This window comes from Chelonoidis abingdonii, chromosome 2, assembly GCF_003597395.2.
Source record: "Chelonoidis abingdonii isolate Lonesome George chromosome 2, CheloAbing_2.0, whole genome shotgun sequence".
Classification (NCBI taxonomy): domain Eukaryota; kingdom Metazoa; phylum Chordata; order Testudines; family Testudinidae; genus Chelonoidis; species Chelonoidis abingdonii.
Genome location: NC_133770.1, coordinates 21,345,059 through 21,370,565, shown reverse-complemented (window position 1 = coordinate 21,370,565; position 25,507 = coordinate 21,345,059). Strand labels below are relative to the sequence as shown.

The 25,507-nt window shown below is 41.4% G+C and overlaps 2 protein-coding genes across 4 annotated transcripts in view; one reads left to right on the top strand and one right to left on the bottom strand.

Annotated features, from left to right (window-relative positions):
- The window catches only part of LMBR1 (limb development membrane protein 1), a 142,546-nt gene extending 129,967 nt beyond the window's left edge, over positions 1 to 12,579 (top strand). For all 3 annotated transcript variants that reach the window (XM_075062199.1, XM_075062198.1, XM_032783879.2), the window contains one exon: positions 4,899 to 12,579. In XM_075062199.1, coding sequence (XP_074918300.1) covers positions 4,899 to 4,984 — 86 coding nt within the window. In that variant the 3' untranslated portion in view covers positions 4,985 to 12,579. The remainder of the gene's footprint in view (positions 1 to 4,898) is intronic.
- RNF32 (ring finger protein 32) overlaps positions 8,910 to 25,507 on the bottom strand; it is a 55,346-nt gene continuing 38,748 nt past the window's right edge. The window contains exons 8-9 of the mRNA XM_032783883.2: positions 14,835 to 15,002; positions 8,910 to 14,148 (exon numbers count right to left, since the gene is read on the bottom strand). Of these exons, the coding sequence (XP_032639774.1) occupies positions 13,906 to 14,148; positions 14,835 to 15,002 (411 nt within the window). The 3' untranslated portion in view covers positions 8,910 to 13,905. The remainder of the gene's footprint in view (positions 14,149 to 14,834; positions 15,003 to 25,507) is intronic.

Here is a 25,507-nt window from a genome sequence, read left to right as displayed (position 1 = left end):
TCAGATTGTCCTGGTTCCTCAACATCTGGCGCGGACCTTGTTAATCCGGGCGACGTCCGAGCCGGCATGACTCTCCTAGTTCGTGTCACTCTCATATTTGAGGTAGGCAGGTGAAGCGTTAGGGGGTCTTTTGCCCAAGGACCCCTACTGGAAAGTTGGGTACCAACCGGGATTTGAACCCCGGTCTCTCGTATCAAAGGGCGGTCTCCCGTATCAAAGGGTGGCGCTCTTAACCACTACGCTATCCAGTCTATATATATATCATAGAAGGGACCCTGAAAGGTCATCAAGTCCAGCCCCCTGCCTTCACTAGTAGGACCAAGTACTGATTTTGCCCCAGATCCCTAAGTGGCCCCCTCAAGGATTGGGCACTCAACCCTGGGTTTAGCAGGCCAGTGCTCAAACTACTGAGCTATCCTTCCCCCTAGGCTCTTCCCAAAAGATTATAATAGTGCTGTGCCCACAACCTACATTCCTAACTAAAACTGACATCTGATTTCTACCTAAAACAGTTTTTTTAACTTCCCAGGAATGTTCTTTCCTAAGCTTCGCTTACTATCAGGAAATGTTAGACTGCATAGCTTAATAGCTTTTAGCTACTATATACAGAGAATTAAACCTTTACATAAATCTGTTGAAGATAATGGAGATACAGTTTCTACTCGGCTGGTCTAAATGGATCAAATTGTGTATGCATGCTTGCTGAGAATTTGCAAGTTTGGTAGTATCTAAAAGTCTTAAAACACATTCTATCTAAGACCATTTCCACAGTATGTCTTCAAATGTTTCTCTCACTGAGATATGTAGGACAGCTGCCCAGAATTCAGATTTCAGTATGTTTACTCTCTTGACTTGGTTTCCATGACTCGTGATCAGTTCAGAAGAACAGTTCTGCTATCTTTATTTAACTAGCTCTCATGAGAGCCACCTCTTTTAACGGATTTTGCTGCTACTTAATCTCTGAAGTGTGGGGCTCTCTGCTGTAAATATTCAAAGGAGAGAGCTTGCACTGAGTAGGTTGACTGCCTAGATACACACTCCCCACCAACTGTACCTACTTCTTCAGACTCTTGAATGAAATTTGATTAAGTTGAAAGATCCAGAAGTGAGATTTAGACGACTATTTCTTATAAGCTTGGGTCTGAACACTCAGTTCTGTGAAGGTGCATGCCTGAGACTCCAGTGGTCACTGCTTCCCAGAGAGTTGTGACTATAGCAAAGAAAATACAAGTGCTCCTTAGAATGTGGATCTGTCCTGTCAATCTGTTTGAAGAACCATGGATTCTTGGTCAGTAATTTTAATTTGTGCTCATATTTTTTGTAATTTACAAAGAAACTGTGAACCTTGCTGGTATTGTTATGTGTACGCATTACAGAGGGACGGAAACAAGATTTTTTGGTTCAGTCTTAACTTTCACTTTTTATGATTGTGTAATTGCTTAAATTTGAAATCTTAACACTTCTTCACTAGCTGGTTTGTACATGGTTTTTGTTTGTGTGCACACACACATAGACAATCTGATGTATTATACAGACTTCATTAGTATGAATTTAGGATGAGACCCGCTAATTTTTCTCCAGCCCCAGAGCACCCATGGAGCTGGCGCCTATGTGTTAAGCCTTGAGAAAAGATGACGTGAGGGGGGATTCTGAGAAGTCTTCAAATATGTTAAGGGCTGTTATCAAGACAATGGTGTGCAATTGTTCTCCATGTCCACTAAACGCAGGACAAAAAGTAATGGGTTTAATCTTCAGCAAGGGCAATATAGGTTAGCTCTTAGGAAAACTTTGTGACTATAGAGGTAGTTAAGCTCTGGAATAGGCTTTCAAGGAAGATTGTGGAATCCCCATCATTAGAGGTTTTTAAAAACAGGTTGGACGAACGCCTGTCAGGAATAGTCTAGGCTTACTTGGTCCTGCCACAGCACAGGAGGCTGGATTCGATGACTTCTCAACATCCTTTCAGCCCTACTTTTCTATGATTCATCAGTAGATCTTGTGCTAGGAATATGTATTCAAGGAAGCTTCGTCTTAGTTGGTCTTGATAGATGTGACACACCGCTGTTAATTTCTTGTTTATCTGTTTGGTTTGATCTCCCTATTCATTAGATGGGGATATTTTCGTGAAAAGAGGATCTTTGAGTTCACTTTGTTCAGTGCCTTGAGTAATCCTCTTTTCTATGTCATTGCTTTTGATTGCTAAGGGAATAGTAGTGACTTTGTGTAGGGAAAGAGGATCCAAGAGTGGGGAAGTTCTAAGATGCGATATCCATTTTGTGCCATTAGGATTAAATTAAAAAAAAAAAAAGACCCTAACGTTAGGTTCCAAAGTCAATGCTTAGACCAGTAAGGGGATTATTTTTAAAAGTACCCATGGAACTTGTGCACTTAAATACTTCTGAAAACCCATCCTGAATTGTTTAAAGTACAGATTTAAGAGCTTAATTGTAGGCTTCTGTTTTTGAAAATGTTCATAGATTATAAACCCAGAGGGGAGTGTTGTGATCATGTAGTCTGACTTTCTGTATGACACAGGCTTGAGGACTTCCCTGAAGTAATTCCTGTTTGAAACTAGAGCAGCAGTTCTCAACCAGGGGTCTGCGGCCCCCTGGAGGTCCATGAGCCCTTTCAAGGGGGGAGTGGGGCCCCGTGGCTGAAACCCAGACCCCAGTCCCTGGCTCCCCCTGCAGGGCTCAAGCTGGGACTCCTGGGAGGTGCAGGGCTGAAGCCCTGACTCTCGGCGTCCTCCGCTGGGCTGAAACTGGGAGGCCCGGGGCTGAATCCCTGAGCCCTGGTGCTCCCTGTGAGGCAGAAACCCTGAGCCTGTGGGCAGAGTTGTGGACATGGAGGGCATTGCCGCCCCTACCCCATCCCCAAACTGCAGCGCAAGAGCAGGGTAGTCCCCAGGGGGCACATCTACACCACCTCTCCCCGACCTCTCCCTGGCCAGGGTGGAGGCAGGAAGCCAGAGCTAATGTAGTGGCAAACAGCTCCCTGGCAGAATTTCCTGTCTAGGTTGTACTGAGCCTACTCACTTGAACTGAGCAGGCTCAGTAGGTAACTGCTACTGGTACCAGCTGCTATTTTTGCCATTACACCAGGCAGTGCAGGGCAGCTGCGGCTCTGGCTGGTGCCATGGAGCAGACGGCCACAGCGTTCCCTCCTCTCCTCCTGGTGCCCCGGGTTCAAGTGCTCCCGAGTCCCAGCCCCCTTTACTCTCGCAGAGACATCCACTAGGAGCCACCCTGGTGGGGAGACCCACTCCATGGCTGGCAGATCCCTCTGGAAACAGGGACTGCAGGGGACCCCTCCCTGCACACAGCTCCTAATACCCCCTCCCTGCACCCTGAGCTACCCCCTGCCCGCACACAGGCCCAGTTACCCCCTCTCCCTGCACCCTGAGCTATCCCCTGCCCGCACACAGCCCCAGCTACCCCGCACCCTGAGCTATCCCCTGCCTGCACACAGCTCCAGCTACCCCGCTCCCTGCACCCTGAGCTATCCCCTGCCCGCACACAGCCCCAGCTACCCCGCACCCTGAGCTATCCCCTGCCTGCACACAGCTCCAGCTACCCCGCTCCCTGCACCCTGAGCTACCCCTGCCCGCACACAGCCCCAGCTACCCCGCTCCCTGCACCCTGAGCTACCCCTGCCCGCACACAGCCCCAGCTACCCCGCTCCGTGCACCCTGAGCTACCCCTGCCCGCACACAGCCACAGCTACCCGCTCCCTGCACCCTGAGCTACCCCCTGCCCGCACACAGCCCCAGCTACCCCTGGCCTGCACCCTGAGCTACCCCCTGCCCGCACACTGCCCCAGCTACTGCTGGCCTGCACCCTGAGCTACCCCCTGCCCCCGCACTGCCCCAGTTACCCCGCTCCCTGAGCTACCCCCCTGCCCGCACACAGCCCCAGCTACCCTGCACCCTGTGCTACCCCCTGCCCGCACACAGCCCCAGTTACCCTGCTCCCTGAGCTATCCCCTGCCTGCACACAGCCCCAGCTACCCCGCACCCTGAGCTACTCCCTGCCTGCACACAGCCCCAGTTACCCGCTCCCTGCACCTTGAGCTACCCCCTGCCCGCACACCGCCCTAGCTACCCCTGGCCTGCACCCTGAGCTACTCCCTGCCCGCACACCGCCCTAGCTACCCCTGGCCTGCACCCTGAGCTACCCCTGGCCTGCACACAGCCCCAGCTACCCCGCTCCCTGCACCCTGAGCTACCCCCTTGCCCGCACACAGCCCCAGTTACCCCGCTCCCTGAGCCACCCCCTGCCCGCACACAGCCCCAGCTACCCCGCTCCCTGCACCCTGAGCTACCCCCTGCCCGCACACAGCCCCAGCTACCCCGCTCCCTGCAGCCTGAGCTACCCCCTGCCTGCACACAGCCCCAGCTACCCCGCTCCCTGCACCCTGAGCTACCCCCTGCCTGCACACAGCCCCAGCTACCTCCTCCTTGTGCCCTAAGCTGTTTTCAAACTTTTTGAGCTAAGCCCTCCATCCTTGAGTTACAATTTTTGGTTATGTTCCTCCTCAAACCCAGCCAGGCAGGTGGTGTGCTGAGGTGAGTCAGGGGTGCAGATGGCGCTCCCTGCCTGGACTGCTCGCTCCTGTTCCCCTGCCGTAGAAGTCACACTACGCCTATGCACAAGGACCGTGCTCCAGGCTGCCCTCCTCCTTCCCACTGGGCCCTGGGGTTCTTACAGCATGTCGAAGGGGGGCCTCCGAGAGAAAAGGGCTGTTCTATTTTACTGTTTTGGCCTTCAGCAAATGTGGAAAACAAAACCAAACACAATTTGGTTTCACTACAATGTGCTTTTAGCAGTTTTCCATTGTAAATATCTAAATTATGTGAAAAGCAGAAAATTGATTTTACCTTATGTGTAATACCTGTGCAGGTTTAGATAAACTTCATCTGTCGAACAATGCAAGAGACTCTGAGACAGCAAAGCCTTCTGCAAATGGGCATCAGAAAACACTGTGAGAAGCAATCATCTTCAATCAATAACGCTGAAAACGTCAACCTCGTGACATTCCTGTCATCTTTATATTAATTTCATTTGTTAATTTTGGGTCCAACCTTCTCTCACTTTTCACACTGTGTATTTCTGAGAAACCAAGCTACTTCTGATTCTACAATTTCTGATTTGTGTTGGTCCATTTTGTGTACTCCGCAGTCAGTTTATGCAGGAGGTGCCTTGAAGACTGGAAGCTGAGAAAAATAACGAATTCCTGGTTGGACAGAGTCTCATGTTTCTAGATATGATGCCCTACTACCGTGTTAAGTGCACAATACCTCCTCTGTGATATAAATACAATGCTGGTGAACAACTCTGAGACTTGGAAAGAAAGGGTACATTTGAAGCCCAATATAACCCTAATTAGGAATGTTTAGGTGTCTTTAACAGCAAGTCACACTTCTTTTCTACTAAGAATTCATTAAAAAATTGAAGTAATTTGGAGAGATCACTCTTAGTTTCATACAGGATTCACTAGGCTGTATGTAATGTTTGGCATCATGAAGCACTCTTGCAGACCCAGTATTGGAGGCTTTTCAATGACAGAAGGTAATTTTCTTCGCTGTTAATCAGAAGGTGTCTCATCAAGACTAATGAACCACAAGATAAATTCTAACGTACTTCACTGTTAAATCTGAGCCCAGTTTGCCTTGTAGAAAGCTATGCAGGCCTCTTATTGTTCTAATTCATACAGTACTATCACTTACAGAAAGTGTTGTGCCATAGAGGTCAGTTGCCCTTCAGAATACATGCACATAAAATTCTGTTAACTTTGTGTGTGTGTGTGTGCGCGCGCATATCAACACAAGTAGCACAGACTTTGTCTAGTCTCCAGTTGCACAGTTTCCTTCAAGGTTTTCTGAGTTAAGTCCTGATGATGATAATGCAGTATATTGTTTCTCAGTCTTGCAAGCCACTATCTTTCAGTAATCTCTTCAGTCTTTAGTTTCCCTCGTGTGTGTACAGACACACACACACACGAATGTTTATAACTCAGTGCAAGCTATTATTTTTCACCAATCTCTTCAAGTCTTTAGTTTCTCCTATATACTATATAGTACTGTCTATCTGTATAGATAATACTATATAGTGTGTGTGTAGTATATTATAGTATACTATATATGTTGAATACTAAGCTTACAGAAATGATGCAGTCAGTTGGGTCAGCAAAACCTCCAGTTCAGTCTTTCTTATGAGTATGAAGCTTTCTGCGATGTAACATGATTTAGCTGCTCTGAGCCCTTAAACCCAGAATGGCATTGATGAGGAGAAATTCAGTATTTTCTTTAGCATTGCTATAGAATCAGAAGTCCTGCAAGTAGTATGTGACAATCACAGGTTGCTGTTAAAATGTGTGTACTTTTGCCTGTTGTCTAACACTGCTGCACTAACACTTGACTTGAAAAGAGGAACTATAAAGACAGTAATGAGGACCATTGCCTGTATGTGTGTGATCTGTAGACAGATCAGGCAAGGTTACCAAAACATTTTTTGGTAAGTTTAATGTTTCTTATTTCGTATTTATGTAAAACTGAAATATGTCCATTTGAGGTCTAAGCCCTTACACGCAATCAAACCGTGATAATGGACTAATATCCAGTACGATTCTGAAACAAGTTAGTCTCTTCTGATGTCAGGTATTTCTCATCTATTCTCTTCCTGAATAATGTCTGAGTTCTGGACCTATGCTTAATGAAATCTGAGTGAGATGGGAGTTTAGTGGAGTGCTTCAGAAGCAACTCCCAAGCAACAGCCACAAAAATAATGGTTTCCTGAATTGGCCTTTTTGAATGGAAATTGGGCATAATATAAATACTACTGCAGTAATTTCCAAGCTATATCTACTGTTTATTAGGCTGGGTTTCGGAGAGAGTAAAATTGCTAGTTTTCATTGAGACTTACAGGCATCTTTTCTGTTGTTTACATTTAGTGTTGAGTTTTTGGACAGCAGAAATTATTTTTCTCTCCATTTGAGGCAAAGTTCCAACCAAGAACAGATAACTACTCCTAAATTACTTAAAAATATGGATTCACATTATAAACATTAGATGGTTTATTAGTAAAGGCAATGACTCCTTATATCTGTTGAGAGTGTATGGGCTTCTGCATTAGAAGTGTAAAGAAGGATAATATAATTATCCACTATTTATCTTTGGAAATGATAATATGACTATAATTGTACCGTATCCCCACTGGGAGTGTGGTAAACTGTGACATATGATAGGGTTAGTTAATTTTATAAAACATATTCCAGTTTCCTGTTACATTGTGACTTTAAGGTAGCTGCCTCAGTAAGATTTTTTTGATCAGATCCCCTGATGAAATTGTCTGCATAAAGATCAAAAAGCAAAAACTTCTACTCAAGTTCTGGATGATATCTGCCTTAATTTTGATCTTTGTCCTTCTCTCAGTAGGAGTCCACAGCAGAAACTGATTTTTTTTTTTTGATTTTTTTTTTGAGGGGGGTATGTGTTCTGTCAATCCAAGAAAATAAAAAAAAAGTCAAACAATTCCCCATGCTTATATATGATTCCCCAGAATGGATTGTGTTTAGCAAGTAAGTTGTCTGGAGGCAAGTTCCATTAGATAGGTTCACAAATAGTAAGAATATAAGTTATAGTATGTAGGCAAAAAAGAAGAAGAAGAAAGACTTGCAGTGTTTTCCCGCTTGTCTTAGTATTTCTTTCCCTCCCAAAACAAACACTGCAGTATTCTGACTGCACTCCTTTTACTGGGTTGTGCTTTGAATCTTAGAGTCACAGATATGTATTAGTTAAAAAGAGTACTTAAATAAAGACACTGTTTACTGGAAAGAAGGCAAAAGTTTAGGTTAACTGTGGTTCTCACAGTGGATTAATCGTCAGAGAAAATCCAACCTTTCTGTATCTGCTGACAGTGTCTTAACGTCTACTTTTTGTATTGTGACACTGTCTACATTAAATGTCCTTAAACTGACATTCTATATGCAAACTTTTTACAGATACAGTGCTACTTTCAAACGTAAATATAACACCGTGGTCATGTATTCACAGAAGGGTAAATTCGTTTACACAGAAGCAATGGAGAAGTCATTAATGGATATTGACAGTGCACTTCGTGTTTTGTCTCATGTAGTCAGGTGCTCTGTACCTCTTGGTGACATCAACATCTGCCCCATTTTTTGTGAGGCTAAAGCACAGAGATGCTCCTATCTGATAAACAAGATACATTTTTGGTCTGTTTTATGGTATGAGAATTAAGTGTCTTAAGTTAGCCACCTCTTGGCTTTCTCCTGTGTTAGTAGCACAATATTCCATGCACAGTGGCAGAATTGTTGTAATATGGTGGGATTTTTAAGTGTAAGCACATCTTCAGTATATACCTTTTAAGGTAAAAATTAAACTGGTGATGTTACTTTAGAAGTAACAATTTTTGGATTCATAGGAAACTTTGTTTACAGATTGTGATGGTGTTTGTTGTTGGCCCTGTTTCTCCAATATCTTTTACACAGTTGACTGTTTTAGTGTCATAGATTAAAGAATTTAACAAGAAATTATTTTGTGTTTTGGTTCAGAAGTACCATATTAAAGCTTTAAAAATATCACCAACCACCATTCTCCATGCTCCTAAGCCTATTGTAATCATATACAGCGTAGAGTGCCTCCTGTGTGCTCCATGCTGTACAAACTAGAGAAGAGGTCCCTGCCCTGAAGAATCTACAGTCTAAATTAGACCCGGGTAAGGCAGTCCTTACTTACTGAACATACATCATAGTACACATGAGAAATGGATAGAAGGTCAAGTTTTCAAGATGACATTTTATATCAAATATGTGATGGTCTGGATGAGTCTCTGCCATTGTTCACATACGTTAGGTTGATGTCTTCCCTATGGTATTGTGGGGGACCTAGAATAAACCATTTAGTCATAAAAAGAACACTAGCCCTTCCTGTTCCAAAAGAAACATAAGGATTTAAGGCCACTTGCTCTCAGTCTGTACTATTTTTTCCTTGAATTTCATAAGTATAACACGATACCCTTTAGCCCAAATTGTCAAGAGTTTTGCAGAAAACAAAAGATGTATCTGTTCTCGGCAATTCAGGCTTGTTGCTATTGTGTTCTAAATAGCCATCTTATTGCAAAGTATTAAGCACAAAGAGTATCACTGAATCTTTTCTTGTGTCTTCAGATGAAACTAGAGTATGCTGTTTTTAAAACATACAGTAAGTAGTGTAATTCATATCAAGTGATTTCATGTGCATAATTAGGACCAATACGGTTAATAAAAAAAAAGAAAAGAAAAATACTTCATCTTGTTTGGAAAAACAAAGTCAAAATAAGGTCTTACAGTCATTGATAATGTTGAGGGATATTCTTGTCAAAAAAGCCAGCATTTACAGATACTAAAACAAATGTGGCATTAGCCTTAGAGTAGCATGTAAATCAGACTTCCACAGGTATCGAATAAGTGTGCAAATATACTGATCGAATGTGTCACTGGCAAAAAAGTGCTTTTTTAAGGTGCTGATGTTCTCTTCATAGATAAATATTAATTGAGATACTTCAAGCTCTGCTTTTAAATGCATCACATTCAGCAAGGATGCACAGAGTAAACAGCTGAGATCCATAGCCCCGGAATATATTGGCTTTCAGCAAATTATGAGAAACCCTCACCACATCCACGTCTGCCCTCCCTTTTTTTTCTTAAATAAATCTCCAACTCCAGCATATAGGAAGTTGTTGAACTCCCTTTGTGTCATAGTCTTTGGTTTGTCCTCCCCTGCCACACAACTCCAGACTTTGACTGAGGCTGAGGACTGGACACCCTGCAGTTACTAACATATCTGGAGGTTTTGAACTGTGGTCCATGAGGGGCTGGCTTTTCTCATGGTGCTGGCTAGTCACTTCTAGCTGCTGCACTTCATTAAAAGACTACAAATATATTAAATGTTTTCCTACTATATTCCTCCACGTGAGCAACTGCAGCATTTGCCTTTGGGATGTTGTATTATGAATAGGAGGGATGCGGTCTGTGTAGTAGTAAAGAAGAGGGCACATTGTCCATGAGACAATCTCTTACACCTTCCACATTATGATTAAAATTTGAGGACTCTGATACACTTGTAGGAAAGTATCCTGTGGCAATACTGTCCCGTAGGGAGGTGGACTGGTACTGAGCCTGACCTTTTTGTAGGGCACCAAGCTATAAAATAGTGTAAACACTTTAACAGGGTTTTGGTACCTTCTCCATTACCCGTTATGACAATGTGAATGGTCTTTTTACCTCTTCCTGGTTGACCTCCAAAACAGAGTTTTCACATAACAGAAGCCCACATTTCCATTAGGTACATGGAACTTATGAATCAGATGATACTTTCTTCTGGATTGGGCCCTGCATTCTTAAAACTTAACATTTTGACTCCCTTTTCCTTTTCATGTACTTAAGTATTTTCCGTCATTCAGTGACTTCAAACTGTCATCAATATGTACTTCAAACATAAAGATTTTCACCTTTGCCTGGCTAGACAAGCTGGGAAATAAGAGAACAAGTGAATCTAAACAGAACTGGGATGTATGATGTATAATGGTACTAATTAGCAAGGGCATACTTTAGAGGGGGGAGTGGGGAGCATTGCTCTCCTCCCCCAAACTGCAAGTTCCAGGCAGGTGCGGAATTTCCCACACATGAGGCCCCATTGGCCTGACTGGAGCTGCTCCCCAAATATAAAGTCAAACTACACCTATGTTAATTAGCAGGAAGTCTAAACGTGAAATCCATTGTTTTCTAGAATACTTTCCAATCCTATTAAAGATTCTTGCTGTACTTTCTTTCACAGATAAGTCTTCAGCTTTTATTTTTGATGATTAAATAGTACATGTCAACCCATGGCCCTTAACTTATAATAAACAGGTGTTCAAGTTAAACAGAATTGCAGAAAATGTCACAAAATAACACTCTACTTATGGTTGCAAGGCATTTTACAGGAGAACAGTGGCTTTGGTTTCAATTACAGTAACCTATGAATTGTAAGGACAGCTGCATGTTTTAGTAGCAGAGGTTTTTTTGTTTGTTTTTTAATTAAAAATAGGAAAGGTGAAATAGGATCTTAAATTCTGTATAGCCTTTGCTTGCCTAATTCATTGTTCATTCATGGACTTTTCCTAATAGCCACTTAGCCACTTTGATTAATAATTCAGATTTATATTTGTTAGCTTTAAATTTGAGACCAAAAATGTCTCTGATTGTTTCAACTATACTACAGGTTGATTCCAGTTGGGCAAAATGGCTGCAGCGTAATAAAAGAGAAATCCTTTAACAAATGTAATATCAGTTAATGCTGATGATCTCAGCCCAACATACTTGGACCCAGAGCAATCTAAAAGTTGTATTTGATCAAAATTGAAACTTTGTTATGAAACCCAATTTTTGAAAACGGTTCAGATGTCTACAGAGAAGTTTGTAAAATCTGTGTGCATCTATATCAAATGTCTTTAAATAATACATAATTATGTGTATTTCTAGATATTTCTACCAATCATCTCAACATGCTGCTCTTCTATTTCTTTCATTAAATATAATTTGTACACAAAGTAACTTAAAGGTAATTATAAGGTTTCCTTCATGATTAAGACTCTAGCCTGCATACCCGAGGCACTCATCACTTCCGTTTGCTTCAAGGAATGAAAGCTCAGGACATCAGCTTTGCATTTTATTTAATACCCATCTGCTCCCCCTACTAGTCTCATATGAGGTTTCTTAGCACAAGTATTTATATTATGGAAATACCAATACTCTCTGGTCGTTCAGTGTCACCACAGAATTCCGTTAAAATAAAGATTGGTCACGTAATATGCCCTTTTTTAATGAATATGCCTCACCTGACTGGAGATAAAAAATGAATCTGTTGGTGCATCAATATATAGCAGCTCTTTACAGTTGTGATTACCAAGCCAAACATATATACCCAAGGCTCAGCACTCTTATAACGTTGTTGAGACACGTTCTGAGGAGGGTTAGATGACATGGTCATAGAAATACCACCTTTTCTGCATTACAGACCATATATACGCACTGATGGTAGTGCAATGGCAGATTAAAAAAAGTCTAATACAGGTTCAGCTAATTAGTGGGCATTTTTCCTCATACAGGTTCAGGCTCTTTCATTCCAATATTACCAGTTTAGGTCCGTCTTTGCAGAAACGTAGTTAAAAAAGTTTTTAGTTATGTGGGCATTCTTGTATCTTGAAAGCAAAATATGGCTGAAAAATGTGTTTAGCACTAAAGTAATTGTTACCAATCTGTAGCAGACTTATCCTCCCCATCCAATCCTTGAGGTTAATATAATTTAGGTCATCTGAAAACATGTGCTTTATAAAATTTTCAATTGTGGTAACCTTGCAATGTTACAAAACTATATGAAAACAACTGCCTTTTTAGATGATTTGAATTTCACAGTGCAGTAGTGAAAAGGAGTAGATTTGGTATCTTTTTGTTTTATTTGAAATGTCACAATTTGTGTGTTTTTAGCAAGATCTTTTTAAATTCTGTTTTCAATAAAGTTAAACTGTGATTGATTTACAATGTGCTTTTTTGTCAACCTTTGTATTAAAAAATAAACAATGGACTTTTGAGTCTTTGTAAGCTGTTTCTCCATGCCTCACAATTTACTCCTCTATAATACATGTAGGCCATGTCATTCATTGTAGAAGGGTGGCTTAATGTGTGCAAAGAGCTTGAGAGCGTCTAACACAAGCCATTTGTTGAAGTGCAGAGTATCATAGGGGAGTAGCAGAGATCCTGATAGGTTCAGTAGGTGTTACGCCCTTTGGACCAAAACATGGAGCACAAATAAAGCAAAGGACAAACATACAGCAAAACCATCAAAAAGCAAACCCGTACCTTTAACATGCCTGTATCCTAATTTTAGTTTTTAGTTAATGGAAAAACACACAGGCTATCAATAGTTTTCGGTAATCTTTGACACAAAACAATACTAATTTAAATATGGACAGTCTACAAGCATTTTCGGCATTGTGAGTCACAGTTTCCTAAAGCATCTGAAACATTTTAACAAAAGTTTAGCTTTCAGGTTCTCCTGGGTGCATGATATTGAGTTAAGGCCTAAAATCCCTTGATCAAAGTTCAAGAGTAACACTCCACAACTGAAAGGTTTTAAATGCATTTTGGTCTCTTCCAAACCTAGACAATACTAGTTGGTCAAGTTCCTGAACAATTTTGTTCCTTTATGGGGACGACTCAGCCACATTTGCAGCAGAGCTATTTTGCACTACTTTCCATTTGCCTATAGTAGAGCTTGTAATGTGGCTTCCAGCCATTAAAGGAGAGGAGCCAGCCCAGCTGCATTCAGCTACTAAAAGGAGCTGAAGAAGTAATGCATCTCCTTCCACACTCATCAGTGGCATTTCCAACTGCCTGGGTGCTGCTATCAAGGGAATCTGTCTTTTCCTGGTGTTCAACATGAGTAACTCCACTGGAGAGTATGTAGATGGACTCCATGGAATGAAGAAAGGAGTCCAAGGGAAGAGCTCTCAGGGAGAGGGAAAAGAAAAAGGGACCCTGGGACGTGAGGGAGAGGGAGAGGGTAGTATGTCTCTGAGAGGGAGGAGGTTAAAGGAAGGAGAAGACCAGGGAGGGAAAACAGAACATAAGGGAAAGCAAAGAGAGTAGAAGACAGGTAAGAATGTGGAGAGCAAGGAAAAGCAACAAGTCAGAGAAATGGTAGCACAATGCCCATTTAACTTTTACTTCTATAATATGAGCATCAGCATCCACACAGAAGTGTTTTTTCTCACACTGGATCTGACAAGGATCTAATCTGTGAGGTTATCATTAAACCAATTAAAAATTCGATTATGCAGCTCATTTTGGACTGTTTACATGTTTATATCAACATTCCAGAATTTTCTTTTGATAACAAGAGCGACATAAGGGACAAACAAGTCTTTCTCCCAAGGAAAACTCTTCAAATGCTTGAAGACAAGTTTGATGAAACATATGTGAACAAGAGAGTAGAACAGTCTGGCGTGAATACTGATTATTGCTGTTCTCAGAAAAGACACTTGGAGGATGAGTGATATGACAGAGTGGCATAATGCAAATAGGGCAGTCAAATATCTCTTGCCGAAATGCCTAAGGAGAAAATAAGAAAATAGATTAGTTATTGTAGACTGATAACTAAACATTGGAAGCATGCATAGCAGCAGTACCCTGTACCACCAGAAGGTTCAAAGTGCATTTTGTAACAATTGGTGGTATGTCCTTCAATGTTTAATCTACTGAAACTTGTTCTGTATTTTGTCACATCAGAATAATTCAGAAATATCTTTAATGTCACTTTCCTTCTTATTGAACACAGGAGGAATTATTTGTAATCATAAACCAAAGAATAGTTATTGTAGCAAAATGTTTAACTTCAATGTACTATACTGTTTTTAAAAAAAGTTTGCAGACATTATTTTAACGTATAGATAAGGGGCTCTCAAACGGGGTCGGGACCCCTCAGGGGGTCACGAGGTTATTACATGGGGGGCCGCTAGCTGTCTGCCTCCACCCCAAACACCGCTTTCATCCAGCGTATCAAATGGTGTTAAATGTATTAAAAAGTGTTTTTAATTTATAAGGACAGTTGCACTCAGAGGCTTGCTATGTGAAAGGGGTCACGAGTACAAAAGTTTGAGAACTACTGGTGTAGATTGACAGATGATACCAGGGAATTTTTTGGATGGAGGATGTGCTGGAAAAAACTTTCCTGCTTTGATAAAGACTATATTTGGAAAATGAATTAAAATCATCATCCAACTGGGTCCTAAACCAACCTGCATCTGTATTTTCTCCCATTCCGTTTCGCTTATTAACGGGGCAAATTTTTCCTCCAACTGTTGAAGCACATTTCGACTTGCAGCTATAGAAGAATCAATTTCAGAAAAAAACTCATCTATGTTTGTGTCGTAAGAACTCAATAACCGATTGCTGATCTCCTGAAACTAAAGAACATGGGAAAAAATTGCCTCCAGTTAGAACTGAATTCTGTTCAACAACTACCAGCACAGAATTTTCAAAATTATTCATAAGTTGCTAAAAAATCAAGAAAACACATTATTTTAAAATAAACGTTATTTATCAAAACGATACTTGATCCTTGGCCAAACAGTGCATGCTACTACTCTGTCCAAACATCGTGCACTATTACTTAAGATGTACAAAGTACAGACATCTGCCTTTTTTGTATTAACTGTCCAAAAGTCTCTTTTTATACTCTTAAAGGCTTTAACTCGTACGTGAAGACAAGGTTAGTTTGAAAGTACAGTTCTAAGCCCGCAAGAACACATTTCATCTTCTTTCTTCATTTTAAAAGGTGACAATCTTTTTTAAAAGTGCACGTACTATGTTTTGTTAACACTATTAAAGGCATCTAACCAAAGTATGGGCATCAAACAGTAGTGCTGTAATGTTGTTAGTGCATAATGCTACCCCCAACAAAAGCAGGAGGGATTGTTGGTCATTATGGCATGGATAAGAGACTGTGCCTAAAGGGGTGGGGTGCAAGAGTGCATGCTTGGCAAGGCAGGAGTAGGGGCTCTTCTTTCCCCCCTCTCCCATTGGCTTGGTTCAAGGGTCCCTTCCTCCCACATCTATTTAAATTCTTCCAGGGCTTTTCCAAGTTGCAGAGCAGGAGATACGTTTTCAGGATGCTTGGGTCTGACTGGTTGCCTGTTTTGGGTTCAGGAAGAAATTTTTCCAATGGCTTTTTCCTCTGTTGTAGCATTATGGAGGCACAGTTGGATTGTACACAGTATGACTTGACAATTTAATATTGGGAAAGATAAGACTGTCTAGCTCATTGCAACTTAACAGCTGGTGTTCAGTGTGGGTAAAAAGGGCTGGAGACCTGGGATTTCACTGGCGGACTTTGTATTTAGAGGAGAAGGGGAGACCATACGTCTTCAAGGACTGAGGTCCTGCATTAGTAACCTCTGTTCCCTGTGGGATGAGACTATAGGTTTCAGAAATGTAGCTGGTGCCCAAGGGGTAGGCAGAATAGGATCTACCTTGAGTTATTAATTACATGGTGGGAGACCTGTAACCCTGTGCTGGACCCAGCTAAATGCCTGGGATTTGAGAATGGGGGTAGATGTACAGCATCCCCCCTCCAGTATTAAATTACCAAAATTGCTGTCTCCCACTCAAATCCATCCCAGGAGTGTGTTGTTCATTTGCCTGTAGATCCTGATAAAAGACATATGTGCATTATCCAACATTTGAAGAGATCAACTTTGTGGCCAAAGAAGTAATGAACTGAAGTATAACTGACTCTCACTCCATCTCAGCCCAGCAGACTGAGGCCTCCGTCTCAAATAAAGTCCCAGATAAAGTCTATATTTCCTCTCACCTACTGTAATCAACACAGTGCCTGAAAGTTCAGTACAGAACAACACTCATCTTAGAAGTACCATACAGCCTGCATCCTTTGAGATTCTGATTTTGATGGTGATTCTTGAGGATTTGAGAAACATTCTATGGACAGGAATGGGTGGTAGGCCAACTTCTATGGACTCCATTTCTCTCTCTCGAGAACAAGAAAATGGGGATTATTCAGTGCATGTGTTCTTTTGTTTGAAGTCCGCAATCACAGGAGTCAATTCACTTACAAAGTGACTCAAGATCACCAGCATGGAAGTTATTCCATGTCAAAAGGGCCTGCATATAAAGTTTTCTCCATCTGTGTTTGACAGTGAAAATATGTTTGTTTCCCATGTTTGTTTTTTTTCTTTTGTCCTCAGCCAGATTCAGTGCCAGACCCCAATGCATGCAGCAAACTTTTTGCTTCTTTTGTCTCATTGCTTGAGTACCCTATGCCTGGGGAACATGTACTTCCCTGCAAATACTGACTTGAAATTGTATTGCACTTGTAAGATAGGATGTAAGTATTAAACCTTCAATGTTAGGCACCCAGCTGAATGACTTGTTATAAAATCCCAATCTTAGCTAACATTTAAGACATGATTTTTAAACTTTGACTGTCATTAGTGTAGTTCAGAATTAGTGGCAGACATAGCCTCCATGTCAATTAACCTTCCAAAATTAGTTAGCAAGGTGTGTGGATGTTAAAGTCAGCTTTATAATGAAACTCTTAACTATGATCTCTCCATAATCTATTGTTTCTAGCTAAAGTGAATGCTTTGAAACAAAGAAAAACTTTAGAGCCACCCAGAAAAGGAAAATGACGAGAAGCTTTATAAGAGCGGCGATGGGTAATTTCTGTCTTGTGCAGAAGTTTGATTTGATATTTTTTAGTTTGTTTTTCCTTTTAACAAGAAAAGTGGAAACCTGTTCATTCACACTGACTGGGAGACCCACTATGGTTGACTGCATTTTGCACTATGGAAAACACAAGGGTGAAACCATAAAATGTGTGTGTTCATTTAATTTATGTCAACTGCAATTTAGGTTTAATTATCCTATGAGAACACTAGTATATGAACAATAGCATATTTTTTTTAATTGTACGATGAGGCCCCTTTAAAGCATCTCCTTGTAAAACTTTCTGAGAGGTGAAGGGGGGTTGAGAGAGAGAGAGAGAGAGCGAGTGTGTGTGTGTGTGTGTGTGAGAGAGAGAGAGAGAGAGATTGTCTAGTACAGTGCATATTAATGAAGCTATTCCTGTACTTCCATGGTGTCCTTTCATTAAGAAAAGATCTTTCAAATTCCATCACATGCAAATATGTTCATTGACCTTACATTTTTTTAAAAATCCAAACCTTTCTCCCCTTCAGTATTTGCATTTTACATGATTTCCATATAGTTCTAAATGACAAAATTGTGACTCTTTTGGATGAGATGAACAATATGTATTGGACTAATGGGATTTTATTTTAATCCGGTTATGAGTGCATATATTGCCCTGAGTGTTTTAGTGAGCTAAGTCTCTGAAATTACGTTTATTGTATATAAAAAAAAAATATTGGAGTCTTAATTTGCCTTACCTGAATTACTGTCAAAGACTAGGTTTTAGAATTTAATTAACTTGTTCCATGTTTTATATAAAACCTGCTTCTGCTCCTAGTAAAGTCAATGTTAAAGCTCACTGACTTCAGTGGCAGCAGGAGTAGGCCCTTACCCAGCATGATTCATGGTCTCTGTTCAGAAAGAAATCAAGCCAGGATTGATTCTTCAGGAAAGTTTTTCTACAGTACACAGGCAGAACTATGCTGCACAGCCTGCATTATGCCTGGCTCTACCTTGGCTTTCAATGACTATCAAATTGGCACGTACCTTAGAAAATTATTTCCAGGAGAAACCTATAGGTGCCATCAGAAATTAGCATAAATTAGAGCAGCCCTGAGGCTGCTTCAACTTTTGCTGGCGGTCAGGCAGGGGTCAGAATACCAGAATATGGTGAGTGCATAGATAATTTAAAGCAGTGATACTCAATAGGTGGCCTGCGGGTGTAGCCCACAAGTTCAGCTTAAAAATGTTTATAATTAAGTTCATGAACAGTGATGCACTACCTATCATTTGCCTATGATTTTCTTAGTAAATAACTTACTGGCAGTGCTTAATTTGTAATGAAAGAGTTGTGGGGGCAATCCTGGCACAAATTAAGCACTGACAGGGAGGCTGGAGAGCAGCGACTGCTGGCCGGGTGCCAAGCCCTGAAGGTAGCGCTGTCATCAGCAGCAGGGCAGAAGTAAAGGTGACATGGTATGGTACTGCCACCTTTACTGTCTTCAGAGCTAGGTGGCTGGAGAGCAGCAGCTGCTGGCCAGGAGCCCAGAGGTGCTGAGAATATGAACTTCCAAGCCTAAAGGTGCTGGGATTCAGCAACAGCAAGCCCCAGCACAAATTAAGCACTTCTTACTGGATCTTAAGTTCTTGCAGTCGCATCAGCTGCAGTTGAGCTAGGACAATGCCCATTCTTCCATCAGTGATGGAAATGGAGCCAAAAATGCATGTGAATGGGAGTAAATGGCACCAGGTCAACAGCAAGAAGTGAGCTTTTAACCCAAACTGGACAGCAGTTTTTCTTTTTATTATGCCACCTCATTTAAACACAAAACCTTTGTGTCTAATGTGCCCCACCACTGTATTCATCTGTAAGGTCGTGAATATGAAGTGCCACTTTGAATGAAAGCACAGTAAATTCAATTCAGCCTATCTCCCTGGCAGTGTTGCAAGATGTGACAAAATTGAAAATCTGACGTCTTCATATCACACTTCAAAAGCAATTTAAGTGATGCTGCCCAGCTATCTGTTTGTTAGGTTTTATAAAAGTGAAATTTTCAAAGAAGAATTTTTGTGCTTAATACCATTAGACACGTACACCACAGAAGAGATCATTTTTGAAAAGATAAAAGGCTTTTTTTGAAAAAAATGGTTTAAATCTGTAGAACGTAAACTTGCTTGTTACAGATGGAGATCCCTCCATGACAGGGAAAGAGAAGGGCTCTGCTTCTTATTTGACAGTGATACACTTCACTGCATCATTCACGAGATTGTCTTGTGTGGTAAGTTGTCTAGGGACTTGAAAAAAAAAAACCAATGGGTACGGTGATGAGATTAGTGAACTACACACGCTCAACTTCTAGCTTGCAACATTGTCTTTTTAAAGCTCTTTTACAAGACATTCTAGCCGAATACAGTGGCCAGCTGCAGCATGATGACATTCGCCGGTTAAGTCGGGGGCAGGTGTTAAAAGAAGTTTTGTGCGCTTCAAAAAGAAATAATAGACTTTCTTTCAAACTACAAAACCAACAGTGCTTGTGAGTTCATGGAATTTATGAATGATGTCCCCTCTATGGCACAGGTAGCTTATCCATGCAATATTACTAGTCACTTGAATTTCCTCAACTTGCAGCTCCAAGGCCATGCAAGCAGTGTCGGGAATCTGTTTGAAAAAGTGTGTGCCTTTCAGAGGAATTTTGAAATCTTTTGGACAGACTTAACAGGAAAGATGTTGCATGAATTACTAAAAAATCTGATCAAAAATTTTAAAATACAATTTGAGAATTTTAAAATTCTAAAGAATTTGCTTTTATTTGTTCATGATCCATTTGTTGCCTCTGCCGATGGACCATGCCCTTCTGAAGCAAAGAACGTTCTTGATTCAATTGCTGAAGGTGCCTTTCAAGCTCCAGAGCTCAGACAACTTGAAGGCAAAATTCAGAGAAGTGGGACTTTGTGATTTTTGGACTAAATATGCTGACCAGTTTCAGAATAGCCAGAATCAAGCTATCTATCTTTTAACGATGTTCGGATGAACGTACATCTGTGAATCTGGGTTTTCTACCATGAACATTCTAAAAAACCAACGCTGTAATCGTCTGACATATGAGCATTTTCCCCGCCTTGCCCTGACCACCTACAAACCACTCTTCACAGAGCTTGCCAGAGATCATTGATGTCACCTCTCCCATTAGAGATTACCACAAACACAGGTAATATTATTGATTCATTAAACTTTGTTAAAAGATAGAAACACTAATACTTATGTTGTAATCAAAGATTTATTTTTTGGCAGCTGAAGTTTTTTTGTTTGGTTGGGTTTTTTTGACAGCCTTCTGCTCAAATGACCTGCCTCTTGTTATAAAACTCTCAAATTGGCCCACAGGTAGATCTAATTGAGCATCACTAGTTTAAACCCACCTTTGCTTCATCCTCTGTTTCTGTGATGAGCACATGAGCAAAGTGACACAGAATATGAAACCTTATAATGTATAACCTCAGTGTCAGTTTCTACTCCTTTTATCTTTCCTTAGCCCACACTATGACTGGAGCATGTGAGAAAGGCATGCTGCTGCTGGGGAAGCACAGAGAGTAGAGAAAGCACATACTGCTGCTGTGAGCTAGGGGCAGGGGAGGAGCCAGCTTCTTCCAGAAATCCCAGCAGGGTGCTGCTCAGTGAGTCAAAAGTTTTTTCCACATAGCCCATGTAACTCAAAGTGAGGAGCAGTACGTGAGCTTGTCTGATGATGGCTGTGCTGTTTGTTCCTCTTTTCCTTTGTTAGATTCAGCTGTAAGAGGTCTCCCATTCAGTCGTCAAAAACACACCTGTGTTCTCCTTGCCCTACTCAGCCAAAGGATGTTGGGTCCTCTCATCAGGCCTCCCTGAGCCAAAGCCATAGAAGAATCAGAGGAGAATTTTTTTTTTCTTATGACTGATCCAGCAAGTTCCCCTGCATGGATGCTACCTGATTTAAGGTTTCCAATGGATTTTCTGCAGAAAGACCCCAGCCCAAGCCATCACTCAGGAAGTGGAATCAGGCACTGGAAGACAGAAATGTAGCTAACTCTTAAAAATGGGGGTTTCTGCTAAAAGGCCTATAAATATTTAAAGTCTATATAGGAAGGGATAAGCACTCTTTACAGAATATGGAATCGGTAGTGTTCATATACTAGGCATTATGTTCACAGTTACTGATGCTAAATCCTGATCTGTGTCAACGAAAAAGTTATTAGATGATTTTGCTTTTCAAAAATTTGAAACTGATTAATAGGTAAAAGTGCTACTTAGCCTATTGGCTCCTCAGTACATCAAAACAACTTATGTCTGAAAGGATCCTTGAGTAATTAATCTGTATCTTTTTGTGATTTCATTATAGGGTCATTAGGGAAATATTTCAGCTTGAATGGTGTGACAAACTAGGAGTTCTAAATACTTTATATCAATATGCAAAGTGACATCAATCATTTGCAAGGCAACACACCAATTCTAAGATTAAATGAAATGATGCAAACAAAAGCACCTTAGTGAACTCTGTACAGAGAAGCCTTGTTAAGTGATCCATCTTAATGTCAGTAAATTGTTTACTAATGTGTTGACTTACTGCAACCCTCAAAAGGAAAATGAAAAGGCTGGAGTTTACAGCATATCAAGGAATCAGTTGATAAGCTTTTACTGGTTTAATATCCTCCTAGTCTTGCTGCTTGGAGCCACTTCAAGTTAGCAACAGAATGTTTGCCATCACCATGTGATAAAGGAAGTCAAATGACTAAGCAAACTCCAGGACCATTATACTGTTTGGTGAGATTTAAATTAAAATTGTTGGGAGAAATCACGTGGAGGGGGGGAAGAGGAAACTAAAGTCAACCACACAGATTTACGAATGACTTACCCAGCTTCCCAAACAATGGTCAGGACTTTTACTTAAACTGGAGACAATGAAATGCATTTGAAAAGATTTAATTACAGCAATAAAAGATCATACCTCAATTAAATGACTTATGCAAGCAGACTTTATAGATAAGGATCAAAGAAATTCACCACCGAACACACGGCATTCTAGGCAACACTGTTTTCTGTACACACTGATGCTAAAAAGTTGCATTGCTCAGTTTCAGTGACCTTTCATATTCCCTTTGATCTAAATTAGTAAGAACTTTAATGGGTTAGTATAATAAGGGCTACTGTATCTCCATCAGACAAATAAAATACACTTTTCTTAACAAAGATATTTCAGGCCTACATTCTTAATTCGATGGCAGTTGTTTAAGACTGCAAAACTAGACCTTTGACCTTTGTGGGCTTGCCAAAGGAAGTAGGTCTATATTTTAAAAAAAATCTACTTGCTAACCCCCAATCTCTTAAGTGTACCACTGTTCAGTTCTGTTAGCAGCCGAGAAATGACATTTTAAGAGCATGACACAAGTTTATGAGAAGAGAAATGCATTTTAGAAAAGCTTTTTTCCATCTGGAAATGGACTGCTATATTACCCAAGTGTTTTATTAACAAACACACTAAACAAAGGTATGAAAGCTAAAAGTGGAGAAAACCAATTCTCATTTGAAAGCCAGAGAAGAGACCTAAGAAAAATGAATGTGCATCCCTTGATTGTGATTTATACTTTCTAAACACATTCAGACCTGGGCAATCCAAATCAGTATCCGTTATCCACGTGTGTCTCAACAGAAAGAAGAAAAGTTGCTGCTATACTGTTCAGTGCAGGTTCATGAAGTGCCATGTGTTGAGAATCATTGCCTAAAACTCATCCTAACCTCTAATAATTGGTGTATTGGTGTATAAAGCTTGAAGTTAGTATTCCTTCCAAAATGTTTATTAATAATGAGGACTGTGGATGTTCTTGGTGTCCTTGTAAAGTATCCAATACTCTTGAATCCCTACACTCTTGGCCTCGACCATAGGTGACAGTGCAAATTTCTTAGGGAAAAATCAATCTGCAAAGAATTAAATCAGCGCTAAGCCTCTTAGCAGACAAGTGAGATGGCATCTTTAAGTGTTCAGCACCCTGGGACTTTGCTTCCAAAACTGTGGCATTTTGGGGATAGGGACTGTGAGATCCTTATTAGAAAGGAGACAAGTTAATATTCTGGGGCACAGAAAATCTATCGCGGTATTTACATGGCTCCCCTTCACCTAGTATCTGAAGAGGACAGTCTCTATCTACCAAACCTTCCATTTCTCCCAAACTAAATTTAAATGAGACCTTAAGGTCTCTTTAGAAAGTATAGCCAGTTCTCTCTAGTTCCGTCCTGCAGGTTTTGTACAGTTACAAAGGTCTGCAGTAAATATTAAATTGTCAGATTTTTAAGGCTGAGAAGTATTTTTGTTGCAGTAGGACCCAAAAGCTCCAACCATGACTGATGCTCTACTATGCTAAAGGCTGTACAAAACACACAGGAAGATGTAGTCCCTGCCCCAAAGAGCTTATACAGTAATGAGATGCAACAAGTAAGTATAAAAATTGTGCTAGGGAAAAGAAGACTCAGCAACAGTAAAACCTGGACTACACACACTTTTACCCTTTTAGCTAAAGGTGTGGGCTTTTAAATCAGTTTAGTTAAACTGGTACAACAGGATATGGATGTTGGTTTAAACCTGACAAATCGATTTAGTTTGCACCAGATATGAGTGTCTACACGGAGTTTGCACCAGTTTAACTACATTGGTTTCTGTGTGTAGTTAAGATGCGCAGGGTTGGAGGGGGGAAGCGGGCATGAGGTCCTTACTACTCAGAGGTGCTTGGCAGCTTATAGGAGATTGTGGCTTCATGGGAGGTGGGTTTGGTGGCGATTGGGGAGGTGTCAGATGGGTATTTGTCATTGACTAATCTGGAGAGTTGGGCTGAGCTGCCTGTCGCTTGCAACAAGGGAAGAGGGAAACTGGGAAGGGCTGAAAGTGGAAACTCCCCAGGCTCTTTTTAGCTCGCTACTTCCAATGAGCCAGATTCACTCCAGTGTCCTAGCTCCCAAGACAGAGGTTAATTGCCCTATACAGTATCTGGAGGTCTTAGAGATATGTCCCCCTATGGGAGCTCCCCTTGAGTTGCACATACACCCCCCATCTTACTTCAATCAGAGATTTTTGGCAGCAGTGTTCACTCAGTCTGCACATGTACCTATCCTTATGCTCTGTACTTATGGTATATAGGATTCCAATGGATAAACTGTCCTTAATTAACTTCTTTACCACAAAGTCCCACAGCGACAACACTCCAAAACAGGGGGCAAGGAGGGTGGGTAGTGGAGCACCCATAGGAACCCACATGTTGAAAACTCCAATTACTGTACAGGATAAGTAACCTCTCTTTCTTCAATGGGTGTCCCTATGGGTGCTTCATTTGAGTTACTTCCTAGCAGTGCCTTCTGAAGGAGGTGGGAGCTTTGCAACTCGATCTAGAACTGTTTGCAGAACCAAAGACAGCATCTGCCTGAGAAGTGTTAACTAGGGCATAGTATCTGGAGAAAATGTAGACTGAAGCCCATGTAGCAACTCTGCCTATTTCCACATCTTTTAGCAGAGCAATGGATGTGGACTGAGACCTAACAAGTCCTGCGAGAGAATGTTCAGGGGAAGGGTCAATGGTAGGCTTGATGACCAGCCAAGAAAAGAGCTGGAAAATGCAAGGGAATCGGACAATTTGGCGCAATCAAGATGACTGTAGCTCAGTCTTGTTTGACTTTTGCTCAGGACCATGAGGATTAGCAGCACTGGAAAAAACGCATGTAGAAGATTCTTTGACCACAAGAGGAGAAAGACATCTCACAAGGAATGATGGCCCAGACCTCCCCTTGAGCAGAAGTTCACGCAGCTCCAGCTAACAATGGTGGCGAAGAGATCTATCACTGGAAAATCCCACGTGAGTAACCTGTCTGTGGATTTGTTGACTTCTCACTTGCAATCCTGAGTGAAATGTCTGCAGAGGATGTTGGCTATGATGTTTTGAAAGCCAGGCAGATAAACTGCTGAGAGAAGGACGTGGCAAGCTATGCACCAATTCCATATCATCATGGCATTTGAACAGAGGCAGGGAAATCTTACCCCCCCCCCCCACAATACATTTATATTGTACATCCTAGTCCTGTTGTCTATCATTATGTGAATCATTGGTCCCCAGTGCGGTGCCTGTGGGTGCCATGGCACCCGCTGGGGCATTTATGTGTGGCCGCCTACTGACAAGGGAGCGCCGAGGAGCGAGGCTGTGGAGAAGCAGCCGCCAAGAAGCAGCAACGTCAAGAAGCGTCACCACTGAA